The 18,612-nt window shown below is 41.2% G+C and overlaps 2 protein-coding genes across 7 annotated transcripts in view; one reads left to right on the top strand and one right to left on the bottom strand.

Annotated features, from left to right (window-relative positions):
- AGPAT4 (1-acylglycerol-3-phosphate O-acyltransferase 4) overlaps positions 1–16,968 on the top strand; it is a 129,918-nt gene extending 112,950 nt beyond the window's left edge. For 4 of the 6 annotated variants that reach the window (XM_030556699.1, XM_030556696.1, XM_030556698.1 and 1 more), the window contains 2 exons: positions 3,795–3,993; positions 12,798–15,415. In XM_030556699.1, the coding sequence (XP_030412559.1) occupies positions 3,795–3,993; positions 12,798–12,889 (291 nt within the window). In that variant the 3' untranslated portion in view covers positions 12,890–15,415. Of the gene's footprint in view, positions 1–3,794; positions 3,994–12,797; positions 15,416–15,635 lie in introns of those variants that run through there. The other 2 variants (XR_003999646.1, XR_003999645.1) reach the window with 2 other exon arrangements.
- A 24-nt stretch (positions 16,969–16,992) lies between these two features.
- The window catches only part of MAP3K4 (mitogen-activated protein kinase kinase kinase 4), a 151,962-nt gene continuing 150,342 nt past the window's right edge, over positions 16,993–18,612 (bottom strand). The window contains 1 exon segment of the mRNA XM_030556695.1: positions 16,993–17,540. Within this exon segment, the coding sequence (XP_030412555.1) occupies positions 17,520–17,540 (21 nt within the window). The 3' untranslated portion in view covers positions 16,993–17,519.

The following is an 18,612-nucleotide window of genomic DNA, read 5'->3' as shown; positions in this document are numbered from 1 at the left end:
ATTTTTAAACCACAATTTTGGGTGCTCACTCTTGCTTTTTGGATGCTGTGAGTTGGCAACATGACAATCAGCAAAACGTTTCTTTTCCACAGCAAACAATCCACTTTCAGTGAGCCCAAAGATAATTTTAACTCGCAACAAACACTGAAACCTGAGAATCTTTCCTCCACCAAAACAAAGGAGTGTGCTTCAAAATGGCCTTTTATTGTTCTGACCTTCTTTTGCTCCTTCCCCATATGCTCCTGTGGATGCCATTCCCTGATGAATGGGGCACATTCTGTTCTACAAGAGTGATTGATTTTGCTTTCCTATTTCCTGGGTAAATTAACTGAGGGGTTAAACAAATAGGAGGCATCTGTGGCAGCCCAATTTTCTGAACAAATGGGGTGTTGAGTGTAGGTCAGAAGAAAATACGTTCATATTTATTGAGCTCTAGTAAAACATTTGATTTTTCCAACTTCAGCTTTCTAATTGAACTATGTACATAACTAGGAGATGGAGACAGTAATTCAGTCCATGGGACACATTTGCATAGTAGAGCAATCTGTTAATCAAGTTTGTAGAGTTGGTTCTTCTGGAGTAGCAAAATTTTGTGTCTTTCATGGATATGGCATATTTTGCTAATGGACTAGGTGGCACAGAGAATTAATGCAATGGCCTTGCAGCCTCTGAACACCAGAGTGCACGTGGCATAGACACAGGTAGATGTTGAATTTATTGGTCTTGCCCCAGTTCTTCGTGAACGTGCTCCCAAAACACAATTTGGCAAGAATATAGATTAATGGTGGAGTTAGCAACGTGCATCTATAGGAGAGTGGGGTAATCCACAGGAGAACACTATAAGTAGCATGCAAATATTATATTTACAGCATATTTTCCCCTCTTGTGGGTTTCTTCATATGCGGGGATACTTGGAGCCCCTAATCCTGGACCTCCCTTAAGCAGATACATCTTTCAGAAAGTCACCGAATTTGGGCTGTTGCGACCTTCAAATCCCCCCTTGGTCTGAAAGTTCCAAAGTCTGAATCCTCTTTGGGTTAGTCAGAAATAAAAATTGGAGGAAAAAAAAAATCTGAGTCTTTATATATGTATAAAAAGATTTGGATATGTTTTCTTTTCCTCCAGTTTTTATTTCTGACTAACCCAAAGAGGATTCAGACTTTGGAACTTTCAGACCAAGGGGGGATTTGAAGGTCGCAACAACCCAAATTTGGTGACTTGTATATATACATCTGTCCCATTCATTATTCAGGAGGCAGTTGTCATAGGCTTCAGGACAAACATTAGTAGGCATTTCTGTTCTGATGTAAAAACAATAACCTAAAGCACTTTAGCAACTGGAAATAAATTGAAAGCAGATAGAGCAACAAAACTCACGTAATTCAAGATTTAGTAGTTGATCCTGCTGAGTGTCTCCTAGGAATTACTGAACACCCTTGAGTCACTGATTTCAGTTGAAATTGAGGGTATTCAGCTCTTTTGAGGGGGGTCGGGTTCATAATTTCATTGTACACAAAATTGTGATTATTAAAATTAAATTTCAGTTCTTTCAGTTTGACTTTTCATCGGGTAAAGTTACTTGTGTTAAATATACTATATTGTATTAATGACACCAGCATCTGAAGGTCAAAGTGGAAAATACATTTTGGGGTAATAAAAGGAGCAAGTTAAATATTTTTGATATTTTTAGATCTCCTGAGCCCATTCCTTCTCTCACTGGTATAAATCAGGAGTGACTCTGTTGAAATCAATTGAGTCCATCCATGTAGAATTAAATCCACACAGTTTAAAAGGACATAAGTAGGCATGTGGATTTTGCTGGTAGCTGACAGAAAGAGACCAGTAAGGGATGCCAGAATGGGACACAGTATTTCAGTAGCAGTTGTACCAATGCCAAACAGGTAATACAACTTCCCTACTTCTACTAGAGATTCCCCTGTTTCGGCATCGAGGGATCATGCTAGCCCTTTTGGCCATAGTGCAGAAAGGTAGTGCAGAATCCCCCAGTGGTGATGTCTTAACAGCAAGGGAAAATTAAGAATTCCTGACTAATGCTGGTATTTAGAAACATAACTATATGTGTGACATGACCTAATATACTAATGATGAGTGGCTTTAGGTTAACCTGCTCATAAGCCAGACCCTCAAGGCACTTAAAGGAAAAATTTTTAATTTGCGTAATTTGCCCAAGACAGTTAATTGATAATGATTTCAGTACATTCTAGTTCACAAGCAAGAGAAAGAGTGCAATACTTTTCTCTTATCTCTCTAAAAAGAGAGAATAACATTTTAATAATTATATAATCTTTTGAAAGTTGTATGTTCACTTGGAGTTGGATAAAACAGCAGTAGCCTGTAATTGCTCAAATTATTATTGGTTAAAGAATTGCTAGTGTAAATTACAGTTTAAGTACATGTAAAAGAGCAGAAATTAAATGACCTTTCCTAAGCTGTTTGGGGCAATGCTGGCTGCTGAAGAGTTATTAATGAATTCTGTCACAAAGCTGGCAATGTAACTTGATGGACAGGGAGATAAGGCCTCATTCTGACTTCTCTTACAATGTTTTTCAAACTGGTGTAAATCCATCCGCTTCAGCGGATTTCTTTTTTCCTGGTAAACATTGCTGCAAGGGCTGGATGCTCCATCCCAAAGCCAGTTGGAGGGTTTTTTCCCATTGATTTCAATGGGAATGGGTAAAGTAGCAAGCTTGAACTGAACAAGTAGCTAAGGGCCACATGCTTCTCTCTGTTATATGATGTAGGGGATGGCATTGGAATTAAGACCTTCAGTGCTACAAGCACAACCCTCTCCTACTTAAGGTAACAGGAAAAAGTCCTCTAGTTGAAAACCAGATGAGAGTCAAACCTCTTATGTGGACAAGCCTCTAAAGCAGTGGTGGGCAACCTGCAAGCTGCATGCGGCCCATCAGGGTAATCCACTAGCAGACCACCAGTTTATGTTGACCATCCACAGGCATGGCCACCTGCAGCTCCCAGTGGTCGCGGTTCGCCATTTCCGGCCAATGGGAGCCGTGGGAAGTGGTGTTTCTTCATCCCGCGCTGCTTCCCGTTGCTCCTATTGTCCAGGAATGGCAAACCATGGCCACTGGAGCTGCAGGCAGCCGTGCCATGTAAACAAACTGTCTTGCAGCCCATCAGCGGATTACCCTGGCGGGCTGCAGGTTACCCACCACTGCTCTAGAGGGAGGATAAAGACCCATGCTCTGTGAACTGGATTACACATGCAACATCAGTCTACTGCCAAAAAGGTGGGTGTTGAGGAATAACATTCTTTGGAGTAAGAGGCCATCTGGTACTACCCTGAACTCTCAGCTGGAATGTGGAAACTATTTAGATGCATGTTGCAGAAAACATTAGAAAACATAGTATTTGGTGATGAGAGCATTCCTAGACATTTCTGTGATGTACCAAGGGTATTTGTCTGATGGCTGTCACTGCTGCCTGTAGGTACAGCAGTCCTATACCTATGGGTGTAAGAATGTACACACAATTGTGCACATGACATTCCTCTTTGAGTGTCGGTCAGACTGGATCCTCGTTAAAACTGCAGACTTGCGGGAATGGAGCAAAGGAAGGGAAGGGAATGCTAATCAGTGTGTACTCAGGAGAATGAGCTTTCATTCACTAAAAAGCACAAGATGTCCAGCCATCACTTAATGTTTGATCTTCCTTTCAGAATAACTACTGTACAGCAAGAGAAATATCAGAATTATAGAAGGCTGCTTCTATTATCCAACAGGGATTCAAATGTTACGTTTCTTTGTTCTAACCAGGATGCCTTTCAAGAAGAATACTACAGAACAGGAGCCTATCCTGCTACTCCCATAGTGCCTCCTCGGCGGCCATGGACTCTTTTGAACTGGCTTTTCTGGGCCTTATTGCTGCTATATCCTTTATTCCAGCTGCTTATCAAGATGGTCAGCAGTGGATCATCACTGACGCTGGCTAGTTTTGCTTTTGTCATCATTGTGGGTAAGTTGTTAGAAGATTGCTTATAGGAATAGCTCTTTAAAAGGGCAAAGGTACTTTCATTTTTTTGGCAGGTACTATGTGCACTTGCCTAATGAATTTCCAGATGCAAATAAGATGTAATTTCCTTGTGCATATTTGCACTTACAATCAGGTAATTAGGGTGCAGGTCTCCAGACTTACACCCACAATTCAGTTGCTAGTGAATGTGGGTGTAGATTTAAAATTTGGGCTGTAGACAGACCAGTCCAGAGGCAATGCTGTTCCAGTGCATGTGAGAACAGGGGGTTTGGGTTAGTGGATGTGAGCACAGTTGCACTGTACCTTAAAATAATAATGAGTGAATCTCCCCAAGTTGCTTCTCTGAACTGTCTGGCCTTCTGGAATCTGCAAAATTGAGCTGGAAATTTCTCAGCAAAATCCTGAAGAAATGTTGTTCATACTTGTGCAAAACTCCAGAGTTTGGGAAAATGATTGAATTGCTTTTTCATTTAAACCAGTTTGATTGGCCCTACTGGGCACTGAACAATCAATGGGATATATTGATGATCAGCACTCAGAGCGTGTTCCTTCTTGCTCCACCCCAGACCCTCATTTTTGTGGCTAAAGATTTTGTTGGTGGCTGTGAGGTTGAAACACACCATCTGAAAATGTCATTTAGTCTTGCTTGAAATCCATGCTACAGAGCCCTGTCATGCACAAATGAGTGTTCCTATTGACCAGGGGTAGGCAACCTCTGGCACGCGTGCAGAAAGTGGCACGCGAGCTGATTTTCAGTGGCACTCATGCTGCCCGGGTCCTGGCCACCGGTCCGGGGGGCTCTGCATTTTAATTTAATTTTTAAATGAAGCTCCTTAAACATTTTAAAAACCTTATTTACTTTGCATACAACAATAGTTTAGTTATATATTATAGACTTCTAGAAAAAGACCTTCTGAAAATGTTAATGTATTACTGGCACGCAAAACCTTAAATCAGAGTGAATAAATGAAGACTGGGCACACCACTTCTGAAAGGTTGCCAACCCCTGTTGCAGAGTATGGGCTTGGGGACATCATGAAAGCCCAGGAGAGGAATTTAATGCTCATTCATTCTGTTGAGTTATGCATCCAGTGACACTAACTGTTGCAAATTCCTTCTCCTGGTCTTTGAATTTTACATCAGGTCCAAAGAAATGCAACATGTTTATAGATACATGGACTTTTAATGCCAGAACGGCCCACTATGGCCATCCAGTCTGCCTTTTGCATGACACACTGTGGTTCCTGCATCTAATCCAATAACCTGGTGGAGCTAGGGCTTCTCTTGTAGAAAGACATCCATGTTCAGTCAGCTGCTCAAAAGGTGGTGGTGTCACGAGTGTAACTGAGGGCAGAATGAGCCCCTAGTATTGTCAGTAAATTAAAAGCCTTCTAGAGTCTGCAGAAGCAATTAATTTTGTGACAGAATGAAATGTGTGTGTAGTTTCACTTTCTGCATGTGTAGCTGCATGTTTTGTGCATGCAACTTAGCCACACGGCTTTGAAAAAGTTGCCCTTCTTCAACTCCCTGATTTCTGTGTGTGTTCCCTTTTTTTATACTATTCAGGACTAGACCAAGTGGAAATCTTGATGAAGCAGCTTCGGTTGTTCAAATGCTATTGCATATCAGTTATGTTAGCTATATGACTTACGGATGTATTGTAAAATAAATATGGAACTTCCATATACCTACTGAGAATGTACTGACATGTTGCTTACAGCAGCAGTTATGCTGGGGCAACTCCAGGAATTAACTGATATGGGGAGAATTAACATTTTTAAATACTGTATATTACTAAATAGGATCTGTACTGAGACTCTCTTCTTAGGACTAAAACCAATTGCATAGAGCAAAGATCACAGAATTGGCTCAGACTGACGAGCTTTTCAATTCCTGTGAATAGTTTCACTGGCCAGCACCCTGCCAATCAGAGAGCAAGTCCCTAATAGAACTGTAAATGGCTCAACTGGTCTGGGGCCATAGCCAACCAATCTGAGCCCAGCTCCCTCCTTAACGCTGCTCTGGTTTTCATCTTTTGTTTGTTAGGTTTTTGTTTTTAATTGGTTTCCTGGGGACCAACCAGTCATAGACTTCCCCTCTGTCATCTTTCTGAGAGAACTTAAACTTTCATGGCAAATTAGAAAGGCTGGAACAACACCATAGCAAGCACAGCATGGTTACTCCTTCCCCTTCTTTAACGATAGCGTGTGTTCCTATCATTGCAGCTGTTTGTTTATTTATTATTATAACCTTAAATATGACTGAGTCACAGCAAGGTTGGAAATAAGTTAGCAATTTTCTTTTTCACAGGAGTGTAGTAAGTCAATAAAAATGTTCTGCAGGCAAACAATAAAAACACCATATCCCACCTCTCCTTGAAACATAAGGTATATGAGAGAGCGAGAAAAATTGACTTTGTGTTACCTTTGAATAGAATTGCAAATATTTGAGTCTATGTAAGACCATGCCTTTTAATTTTATTGTAACTTTTGCTTGTAGTTTGGAATTGACTGAAAAATCAGTGTTACATTATAAGCTACAACAGAGTTCAGAGAATGCCAAAGAGTTTGTACTTGTGGTTGAGAGCTCTTTTAGAATCCTTTTCTGAATGCAGCACATTGAACTGTGGGCTCTGTTTAAATTCTGGTTGCTCTGGTTCACATTCTGTCTACAAAAAGCATATCTTAGAACTGTCCGAGTTGCATCTTTTATCCCTCATTGTCTAGAGCACTCCCACTGTATGTGGAAAATTTAAGAGAAATGTGAAGAATAATCTTACAATGTGTGAAGGGTATTTAAAAAAAAAAAGGCACAAATGTAATCCCTCCCCCCCCCCCAAAGAATGCACATTGTGACAATAGTAGTTTGGAATGTCAAAGTTCTTTTTTGTAGAATTTTGTGTGTCAAAGTTGGGGGGGGGCTAAAGAATATAGTATAGAGGGGAAAAGTCAAAAATCTTAGATAAAATATTTGTAAAATCAAATGTAAGAACAGAGAAATTGTCCTATTGAATCAGACCAGGGATCCATCTGGTCCCATGTCTTGTCTGTATTGCTTCAGAGGCAGGGATGCGGGATGTTCCATAGGGGGAGTTTCTACCTAATCCCCTTATAGCCATGAAATTTCAAGTCCCGCTTGGGGAGGAGGATGGGGACGGGGGCTAACTGTGATGCTGTAGGTTACCATGGATTTGTTATAATACCATGACAGTTGTACCATGTATTGCTGCCTTTGGCAGGTTCTCATCACATTGACAAACTCTTTGAGCCCAGTCTTCCATTCTTTATTCTGTCAAAAGTCCTTCAGAGTTTTGCCTGAGTGAGAACTCAGGCTCAAATCCTGTACCTGCTTAAATGGACATTTTAGATCTTAAAGCAACTCGTTCCTTGCATGAAGAGGGTAAAGCGTAAGTGACTGTGCTCCTTTCACACCATATCCATAGTTTATAGTGGGTGGAGGAACTGGAACTAAAGCTATTTGTGTGGCGGGAACTGGGACTCTCTACTGCCAGTCCATAGGCTGTGCTGCAGTAGCAGCTGCACCCTGTCTCTGCATGCTCCTGGTGCTGGGTCTTCTATGCCCCAAACTTGAATAGAGTTTTTGAACAAACCCCTTTTGCTCTGTTTGCTACTGGGCTCAGGGTGAGAACTTCAGTAAAGAGAATCTGGCCTTTGGGGATTAAATACGAGTCCCTGTCCATGCAGCGTTGCCTTCAGAGGATCAAGTGCTGGGCTATTATTTCTTTTCCTTTCTGTCCCCTCCACTCTCCCCAGGCAGCTTTTGAGATCCATCTACTCCACATAAACCTCAGAACTGAGCACTTCTTAATAATCTCTTAAGCATGACTACCTCACTCCCGTCCAACCCTGTCATCCTTCTAACTCCCCTCTACTGTACCTTCTTCAATTCTGCAGTAGCCTTCCTGTAGCAGGTACAGCACTGCGCCCACAACTGTGTAAAAGCCCTGGGAAGTAGTTTGATTGGTTGCCATAACAATCGCCCTGATTTATGTTCTGTTTATACAGCTCCACATGCTGATTTCCTTTTTTTGTTGTTGTTGTTGCCAGACACCGCAGTGATGATTTGAGTTTCTGTCATTATCCCAGCTCACTTGTCCTGCTCTAGTTCTTCCTCTCCACTCTGTTTCCCAGCTCTTGACCATTTGAAGCCAAAATCATTGTTGCCATTTTGTTTGGTTGAACTGAGTCCTCATTGCGTTACTGGCGTTTTCCAGTCAGAGTGAGAGCGCGGCCTGTCTCTGCACGAGCGAGGTCACCTCAAGGCAGCTTCTCTCTTCCCTACCATGTGTTGCTGTGCAGAAATATAGAGCAGCATCGCTGAGGACCATGGATCTCCCTGTGGGCAATAGCTGCCTGAAAGGGAGCAGGAGGAGGTGGGGCTGGACATTTCATTCCACCAGCCCTTCACTTGGGATTTTGCTCCTGTAACATTTTACCCTAGCGCACACTCTATGCAACATTTTAGAAGGAAATACTTAGCCTTTTGTCCAAGAAGCTCAAAGGGTATCCCATATAATTGGTGAACCTCACTATACCGCAGCCTGGTCTATTGTTGTTTGTTGTTGGTCTTTTTTACAGATTGGTAAAATTAAGTGCAATGTGTCAAATTATCCGTGGACTTACTCTCCATTACATCAGTGGGGGTGTAAATTAGTGTAGAATTTGGTTACTTGGTGAGTTGTGGGGGAAGCTCGGAAAAGAACCCAGCAGTCTTATGTCATTCGCCTGATCCAACTACTACAACATCCTTCCACTGATGAAACCTGTTTTGAAGGTTCAGGTAGATCTGTGGCTTCATCCTTGGAGGTTCAAACTGTGGTTTTTAAAAGGAATTATTTAATTCTGAACTTCGCTTTGAATCCATATTCACTATCATTGTGGTGCTTGTACACTTATTTTCCTATTTTTGTCTGAAATCAATGACTTTACAGTCTTTCCAACTACTGAGGTTAGCTGTAAAGGTCTGCAGTTTCTGGTCTCTTCTTTTAATGCCTTCCTACATGAGGGTGTCCTGCAAGCTTATTTCCAGCCTATAGATTCATCTCTTGAAGAGATTTTGAAAAAGTCCTATTGTACCTTATTTTTTTCCTTCCGTCTCCTTTTAGAAATCAAGCCTGTAGGCAAAATGCTCCCTTTTGACTTTCCCATGTGCCTTTCTCAACAAAAGGATTTTACTTTATTCAGCGATGTTTCAAATGAACAATTCTTGTGAACCATTGTTGGCCCTGTCTTGCCAACTTGGGCAAACCAGTCAGGGAATACTTCCAGCAAAAAAGAAACTGGTTATTTTTAATTTCTCCCCATCAGTAAAGTTAGTTGAGGTGGCCTTGACTGTAAGGGTGGACAAGAGGTAGCCACTGCTTTTGGTCATGCTGGCTGTATTTTCTCAGATTGGTTAGGGATGTGCTGATGCTTTAGGGAAGAATGCTGAGCTATTTCTTGCTTTCTTCAGATTGGTACAAAAATCATTAATTCATAAGCAACTTGATCAGTATTTATGAAGTCTTCCACGGACTTGAGTGGGTGTTGGATTGGGCCTTAACAGAGTATGAGAGCATGTATTTCTAATAAATTGTGCATGTGTGCGTGCGGATCTCTCTCTCTGTCTGTTCCTCTGTCTCTCCTTCTCTCCTAGATAATGCTTGGTGGCTAAAAGACCTTGATGAGGGCTTGACTATAGTAAGTGAAATCGTTTGAGCTCCCTAGGGTTGCCCATAAGACTTCAGGAAATTATTCATGTTTGGGCTGGCTGGATCAGGATAGAGTGAGCTTTTTGTCAGAGAAGCCTTTTCCTCCCTGTGATGCTTCTTATAGGCTTAGTGCTATAAGTTTTTGCTACCAACTGTGCTTCTCAGTAAAAACAAAACTCTTGCTCTGAGGTTCATATTCTGATATGAGAGAAACTAATTTAATTAGCACCTGCTAATGATTTGTCTTAGAATTATCTTAATGAGGGGTGGTACCCAGAGAAGATCCCAGATGAATAACTGCAAATCCCTTTTTCTTGGGATTTATGCAAACAACTGCCTGGATGCTGGGAAGGGGAAATGGAATCATATTCGTCATTCTGGAAGCAGGTGTTTGAGCATTTCCTCCTGCAAAATATCTGCAGGAGCAGGCCAAGGGTGAGGACTCCCCTGTTGGACCTTGTCCCTAGTCTTTTCAATGGGAACCATAAGAATGGCCATACCGGGTCAGACCAAAGGTCCATCCAGCCCAGTATCCTGTCTACTGACAGTGGCCAATGCCAGGTGCCTCAGAGGGAGTGAACCTAATAGGTAATGATCAAGTGATCTCTCTCCTGCCATCCATCTCCACCCTCTGACAGAGGCTGGGACACCATTCCTTACCCATCCTGGCTAATAGCCATTTATGGACTTAACCTCCATGAATTTATCCAGTTCTCTTTTAAACGCTGTTATAGTTGTAGCCTTCACAACCTCCGCAGGCAAGAAGTTCCACAAGTTGACTGTGCGCTGCGTGAAGAACTTCCTTTTATCTGTTTTAAACCTGCTGCCTATTTCATTTGATGGCCCTTAGTTCTTATGTTATGGGAACAAGCAAATAACTTTTCCTTATTCACTTTCTCCACACCACTCATGATTTTATATACCTCTATCATATCCCCTCTTAGTCTCCTGAGGAGGAGGGACCCGTGTGACCATGTAAAGGCTGGACTGAATTGCCATCCCTATGCTTGGGGTGCAGGAATATGGTTATTAATCAGTTGATTATTTTTGACCTACTGCCAAATCAGCTTGTGCTTCTTCCTGTTATAAACCATCTAGGGAATTTCTGACCAATATGTCCCATTTTCTCAAACCCTGATCTTATCCCCACGGAGGCTAATAGCAAAACTCCCCTGTAGGTCAGTGATCAAGGAGCAGGAGCTTGTTAGGGTAGTAACTGCACACTCCTTTCCAAGAGACAAAGTGAAGTGTATATGTTTGTATTCAATACCTCCTTAGTAAGGCATATCCCATCATCTTTTAAGCTGGGCCATTTCCAGGGCCCTGGATCAAGAACCCTTAACCTATTCTGCAAATGCTTTCCTTTTACTGCCCTGTGTAGGAAGTTGGGGGGTTTTCTTTACACCTGGCTGGCATGTTGTGGCAGTGGGAGAGATGTTGATACCTATATCAAATGGCTCATTTATCATTTCGGTAAAGGGAAACATGCAGTAAGGCTCCTTGATAAGTCCATTGTGTTGTAAGAGGGGAAATCACTTTTTCAAGCTAGCGTTGATTAAAGTAACATGGGAAAGTTTCCTCAGCTTCCATTTTTCTTGGCTGATTTTATTGCTGCTGCAGCATCTGATGGGACCAACCCTGAGAAGGTCTCCCATTGACTTAGGGCCCTTTAAACAAAGCTGTTAGATTAAGTATGACTGTTTTTCTTTTCTTTTACATTCTCAGATAATGGGCCAGTTGCTCTGCTGTGGCCACGGAGTGCACAGCAAGGGTACAAACATGGCCTTGTAAAGTTCACCTTTATACTCTCCTTATCCTGGGGCTACTGTGTGCAAGCATAAGCCAGAGCAGCCTAAAGGCTGATGTAAGTTATGTTGCTTGCCAATGGCGCCAATGAGCTGAAACAGCTGGAGAATGATGGGGTGCAGGGAAATTCTGGTTACTACTACATGCCAGTAGGTGCTGCCATCCCACCTCTCCCCTCACCGAAGGGTGCCCCAGTACTGGCCTCTACTACCATGTGCAGGATGTTTGGACTTGGGGAATTTGTTCGGGGTTAATTCTTGTGGTGGTAAACATGAATTTTAATGATACTCTTGCAAATGATGATAGAAAAATAATGGATATGAAAAAGGTGTAGGGTCTTCCCCCTTCGCTTTCAGTGAAAACCACAACAGGGGCTGGGCTTTTCAAAAGATCAGTAGAAATTGTTCCATGATTGCAGTAGGCTTTGGATCAGGCTCCAAGTGCCATGGCTGGGCACTGAGGCTTGTGCTCCTATGTCACTTGAGCATTAAGACACCAAATACCTGTATTAAGCCTGCCCTTTCAGAGACAGATTCCCCTTTCTACAATGAGCTATAGGATGCAGTGATCACATCTGAAAATCTTTTCAACGCAGCCTTTGATAACCTATGAAGGGATACCCAGACTACACCACACATTCTGGAGCAATGTTAGCTGAAAAAGTGAAGGTATTTAGCAAAGTTACCCCAGTGTGCTTATTTATTAGTGAGTGTGAAGGAATGAGGGTTTCCAATGCACTTTAAATAAGTCTGTTCACTTGATTTTTGTGAGAAATGAAATTCCTTTCTAGTCCAAATATTGCAAATGGCTCATATTAATACACTTGCTCCTTCAAATGCAGAACATTGAAGCTGACACTGGACTTCAGCTATTGAAATGTGGTTAGTTCTTAGCACATTTGTAACTGTGGCGCTCATTAGCGCAGGAACAGCAGTAGTGTTCTGATATGCAAAAGTGTATAAAGTGGCGTATGGACTGAAGCATGGCCAGTGGTTGCAAGGGCTGGGTTCTGTTTCCACAGCTCCCCCTGAACTGTTGTCTGCCCCAGGGCAAGTCACTGCATGGCTCTAATTTCCGGTCAGTGAACGTACCTTCCTTTGTAAAGCACAGAGGTCTATGGATTTACAAAGTGCTTTATAATTACAGTTGTCAGCAAGGTAATACAGTTGGCCTCATGTAGCCTTTTAAAACCTTTTCCTTGTGGCTTAATCACTCCCTGGGGGCAGTCAAGTTATGTAATTTTCTTTTTCTTTTTCTTTTCTCTCTACAGCTTCTGTTGGTGTCCGATGGATGATAGGAGTGACTGAAATTAACAAGGGTTCTACCTACGGCAACAATGACAACAAGCAGAAACAAATGTAGTATCTCCAGAGACTGTTTCAATACCGAGGGAACAAATGCAACTTCTGAAAACTCTTTACTTGCACATCATGCTCTTTCAAGTGAGAGGGGGAGCATATCTGAATTTGTGCTCCCATTTTGTTTCCTTGGGGCTGGGGCTAGATTTCAGACTTGCTGAAAGGTGTTCTGCATCTCACCTCTTCAGAACAGGTTGGCCTTTGTTGGTTTTCATATGAAGTGTCTTATATTTGGAAGAAAAAACATCTAGTGGGATATTATAGGTCCACATGGGAATTAATTAACAGTTGGCTGTGGGGGGATACAAGTTTTTCTCAACATGCTGTATGGAATGGATCATAAAGAAAATTAAAATGGAAATTTTGTATGTCTAGACCATGTTATCAGTTTACTGATGATAATTTGTTTCAATATACTTTGCTCAATTAGAGAAATATCAAATTGAACCAGGCCCCCTACAGAAAATAGGTTTCAGTTGAGCTATTCCAATTTAGGTCCTAATTGTACAATGAGATCCACTCAGTCCCTGCACCCATTAGCTTGAATTGGACTGAGTATGTGGGTCTGTTCCTCCAGCTCACACTGCAAGATTGGGGTCTTTGTGATGTAACTGGTGGTAGAATTTGGCCCAGTGAATTTTGAACATGGGTCTGGTGTTTAGACATGACAAACGTACCTAGTACATCACTGTTCCTTACAATTACTAAGCAGTTTTGGATTAGCTTCAGAGCACTGATGTATGCAGTGATTAGACTGAATACTGTTTACATTTTGGGAGAGGTAATAAGATTATTTTAGCTTACAAAACACTTAGACATATGGGCCTTCAGACAGTGGTAGGAAAGAGGCAGCTGTATGTCTGTCGTCAAAACAAAGTTAGGGAATCACTTGCTTTTGTCTCTTCTGAGAAATAACTACACTTAGCCTCAGAGGGTGCAGCTTAAGACCACTTGAAGCTAGATGATTTCCTTAGATGTTGTTTTCTGGGCATGCCTTACATTTCAGAGCCCTATGGAGTTGACCTAGTTTCCAGTGACCATAACCTAGCTCTCCTGCCCTTGGGCCATTTTGGTTTTTAAACATCATAACCTGTGGAAATTTCCTGATTGAAAAGTTTTTTTGCAACCCATGAATACCTGAAGGCCACTATTCTGTTTTTCTCCCAGATTTGGGCATAGTGCATTTCACCAAGCCACAACTTCTATCTGTACTAGACAGTGCCATTTACTATTGGGACCCCCCTCCCCCACCAAGAGTGTTCTAAAGGGAATTTGGGGAAAGCCTCTCAAGCAGTTTTATTTGTAACAGATAGTGAAACCATGCAGTGGGATACTCAAAAGAAACAGGGCTAACAGTGCAAAGAACTCCATGAATGAGGTATTTGCTGTTCAGTAGTTCAAATCTTCTTTTTAAGAGAAATATTTCTAACAGTGAAAGTGAGGGTAGTGCTACTTTTTTTTAGTGGAGGGCCAGTTGCAGGGAACGGGTTTGAAACTTATGGCTGTTTGTTAGAAAAATGTGGCATCTGAAGGAAGGAATCGGAATGTCTGAGGCAGATGAATTTTGCTCACTTTACTGGTATACAATGGCTGAGACATCAGGATTTCATGCTCACACAGCCTTAAAGAGCTCTGAGTAGTATAGGGACAAGGTCTTTTAAACTCACTGCTAAGGATAGGGCCTATGCTTGCATTCCTGCCAAGCTCACACCATTCAGTGAAACAAAGATCCCATAACTGCAGGCTTTCTTAGGCCTTTTCTACATCTCAGCATGGCCACAGCAGTTACTCCATTTTAGGAGGATAGAGGCTGCGGGCATGCTTTTGCCATAGTACAGTACTGAGGTAGAGAAGGATAACAGTACTAACCAGAACACTCCACCATGAGAGATGCCCGGCCCAATACAGTACTGTGCAGAAACCCTGTGGCATGGCATGGCTTGACTTGACTCGCAACCATCCCCCATAATGCTGCACAGCCCCTTCCTGTCATTTTGAAAGTGAGGGCAGCAAGAGGAAACTCTGTTCACACCATCTTACTGGAGCACAAAGTAGGGAGAGGGCCTCACTGCTGAACAGCAAATGGCTATTAGGCACGCAACCCTTGTATTTATTTTAATGTTGTTATATGAAAAAATGTTTGTGTGGAGTGTTTTAGTACATAGCAATTATTATTCTGAGAGAGAGTTAGAGTTACAGTAGATTAGACTAAAGCACTTAAATCTGTCTCTTTCATTCCATGCACTCCCAGGAGTCCCACTGATTTTAACTGGGAATTTTGAATGCACAAGGACTGGACCTTCCAAAGCTCTACTTAAATTTAAGTGATTATGCTGCCCTTGTTTCTTAAATCAGCACTGTACCTCTTGTGGCTTTGCTGGAATGCCTGTAAAAGGTACTTGCCAAAAAAACCCTCTTATTGTATTAAAACAGTGACAGTGTCAGACATCAGTGTTTACTTCCCTCCCCTGAGCAACTGTATGTTTGTTTTTACAATGGCCTTAACAAAAGTAGTCTATTTTTTTGTATAAACAAACTTAAAAGTTAAAGTGCAAAACTTGTCTTTGAAATGCAGGGAATTTTTAATGTAGCTGATACCAAACACACACTGAGGGTTGCTTAACATTTTCCTTCCCAATCTGTTGCAGCTATGGAGTGAAGGCTGTTAAAGTGAAGCAAAATAAAATGTGTTTTTGTTGTGTGTTTCTCAAAACACCCCTCTGAGCTTCAGGTGGATACTGTGCCTTTAGATACTGTCCCAGTGCTTGTAAGAAGTATCCATTTCTATGGTGAAGTCTGCGGTGCTCTTAACCAGTCAGCAACAACACCCTGAAAGTCTGATGTTTCAATCCAGCATCACTGGCCTGTTTAAAAAGGTATATTTGATTGGCAAACATGGAGGGTTCTTTCATTTTTTTTATTAGGTTATGCAACTGGCTTTTCTGTTCTAAAGAGCAGAGTAAAGAATGTAAAACTCTGAGTGGCTGTTCTGCTTCCTTAAGTGTGATACAGGAGGTAAACTTTCCACAGCCTGTGTTGTGGAGAAATGTTTCAAAACTGTTAGGAAACCCTTTGAGGTTGACTACCTTCAGAACTTCCATCTTCCACAGATGCAGCAGCTTTGTAAAACATCCATTCTCTATATAGGGTGTTTAGTGCATCTGGACGTGTTTCGAACAAAGCTGGATCTCTTTCCTTGTTGTTTATATGCACTCTTGCCTGATTAATGCCCTGGGTCTGCAGAAAAATATTCTCTTAAGTCATTGTGCTCTCTTTAAAAATTAATCTCTCATCACCTCATTGTTCACAGTTCTACAGCACCACCAAAGCTCAAATCCTCCATGTCTATTGGAAGTATCTGGCTTAATACAACACAGATGTGTAGTTTAATTTGAAAAGTCGAGAGAGAGAGATACAACTTGCTGTGTTGTCATCTCCCTAAATAGTGGAAACTATTCCCTTGTTTCAACACTTGACAATAGGTACCACAGCTATATCTCAATGTTGCTGTGTTTGCTTTGTTTTCTGAACATTGCTCAGCATTCTATATTTCTTGCTAGCAGTCCTAAGTATGCTCGGAAGTTCAATGCAAACTAGGAATTGGTGGCTGTTATTCCTGTAGGCCTTGCTTAGTGTCATCTAAATTTCCCTTCTGCATAGATAGTGGAATAGCCATTGTCATCTGTGCACATGCTAAGGGGAGATTAGCCAGAGAGGGTACAAGGAGTCAAAAAGTAGGTGATCAGTGACATTTCAGGTTCAGATTAGAGACTTTGCATGTACCACAAAGTAAGATCAAAAGCTCTAGTATTTTTTCCTCTCTGCAGATGCTGTGTACTTCCAAAAATGCATTGGCCATATTGAACAAAGCTGTAACCACTGGACAATTCATTCTTCCTTGACAAGCAGCATGAGTGGTAAAAACGTTCAATACTCTTACCATTGCTTGCATATTGATGAACTCAACAGGCATTTGTAACTTATCCAGAAGAACTCAGTGGCACAGACAGCTGTTATTTCAGTCCAAGCTTTGTTGCCTTTCAAATGCTTCAGAGTGGATGTTTATTTGTATCTTCAACAATGAAGAGAGAACCGCACCAAAAAAACTTCCTAAAATAAACCATTTATTGAGAAAAACTTTTTCTGTAATTTCATTAATCAGCCTTTTGCATAACAAATCTGAAGCTGGGCAAAAAAACAGAGTAAAAGTTCACAGTCAGTGCACTCAAATAGGAGATTTAAAAAACAAGGTCCAGAACGCCTGATAACACTACAACTTTTTTCGAACCTAGAAAGTCCAAAAATACTACATATTAACATTACAGTTCTCACTTAAATGAGAAACATTTAAAGAAAGAAGAACAAAAAGGTAATGGTCCATATACAGTAGTAATGGCACTTTCACTGAAACATGCAGCTTCTTTAAACTTGCGGACACTGTCACACGAGCAACATGTGCCAAGTAAAACATACAGGAGCAGCAGTAAAAGTGACGCTTGTCACTTGTGCAGTCTTCAGTCATGGTAAGTTTAAATTTTATACTGTTTCTTAGCACAGTCTTTATGTAAATATTACATACAGTAGTGATTAGCAGATACTTCGCCAGAGTACAAGAGGCCACATGTTGAGTAACTTCATTCTTCATCTGTGCAAACCTGTGAAAGGAGGACACAAGACATTGTCACAATTAAAGAGAGTCTAATTTATACAGATTGCAGTAAAGAAATCAGGTCACCTCTTCTTCCCACACACCAAGGGGATAGTGTTTAACTCCCTCTCTTTTCATAACACTCAGTGACAATATTATGATACAAGCTAATGCCTCTATATGCTATCTCTACCCATCAAAACAAGTGCTTTCTGCTGACATGACTGATCCAATTTCATTATTCTAAATCTGATAAGACAAATGGTCTTCTTGTAGCATGCCTGGCTCTAGAGAGTAACACCAAGGGAAAGTGTGGATTGACTTTGCAAGCTTTTAAAGCGAATTTGACCAACAGTGGCTGAGGAGGATAGATGGCCTACTTTGTTTTTCTGATTTAATATACAATTTAAAATGTATTAATAAAAATCTTTAAATAATGAAAAAAGTTAAGATTGGTTCATATACAATTTATATAAGCTGTCCCAACTAAAATCTACATCCCACTGAACAACAAAGTCTTTGAAATGGACAGGGCACTTCCATTTCAGGTGCTTGAATACCAATACCAACCCCAACCACTAGAAAAAAAACAAAACTAGAAAGTAGGCGTTAATTTTTGTATACCAGAGAAATATTTTTGACAGGATTTAAGTTTTATTTAAATTGCTAGGGAATGGACTGTCATCTATGCATTACTCAAGTCATTGTAAATGTACTCGCTAAAGTTTAGGTATGACTCCCATTAACAGCCCAGCTGGTACTACCACTAAACTCATAGGTGGTTTTTAAAATTTAAAGATCCATGTCAAGGCTGCTTTAATCTGTGTTTAAGTTAGTAACAGCCCTTCAAACTCAATGAAGAATGTGTACTATAAGATGTACAGAGACACCACTGCAAGTTTGCTGCAGCCACACTCCTTTAAGAAAATATGTACCAACTATCAGAGGGGTAGCCGTGATAGTCTTTAAGGTGCTACAGGACTCATTGTTGCTTTTTACAGATCCAGACTAACAGATGTACTGGAGCATGAGCTTTCATGGCTGTACCAACCTAAATTATTAGCTATGAAGATACGTGA

This window comes from Gopherus evgoodei, chromosome 3 (assembly GCF_007399415.2).
Source record: "Gopherus evgoodei ecotype Sinaloan lineage chromosome 3, rGopEvg1_v1.p, whole genome shotgun sequence".
Lineage (NCBI taxonomy): Eukaryota > Metazoa > Chordata > Testudines > Testudinidae > Gopherus > Gopherus evgoodei.
The sequence above is the reverse complement of the archived record's forward strand: the minus strand, read 5'-3'. Positions and strand labels throughout refer to the sequence as shown.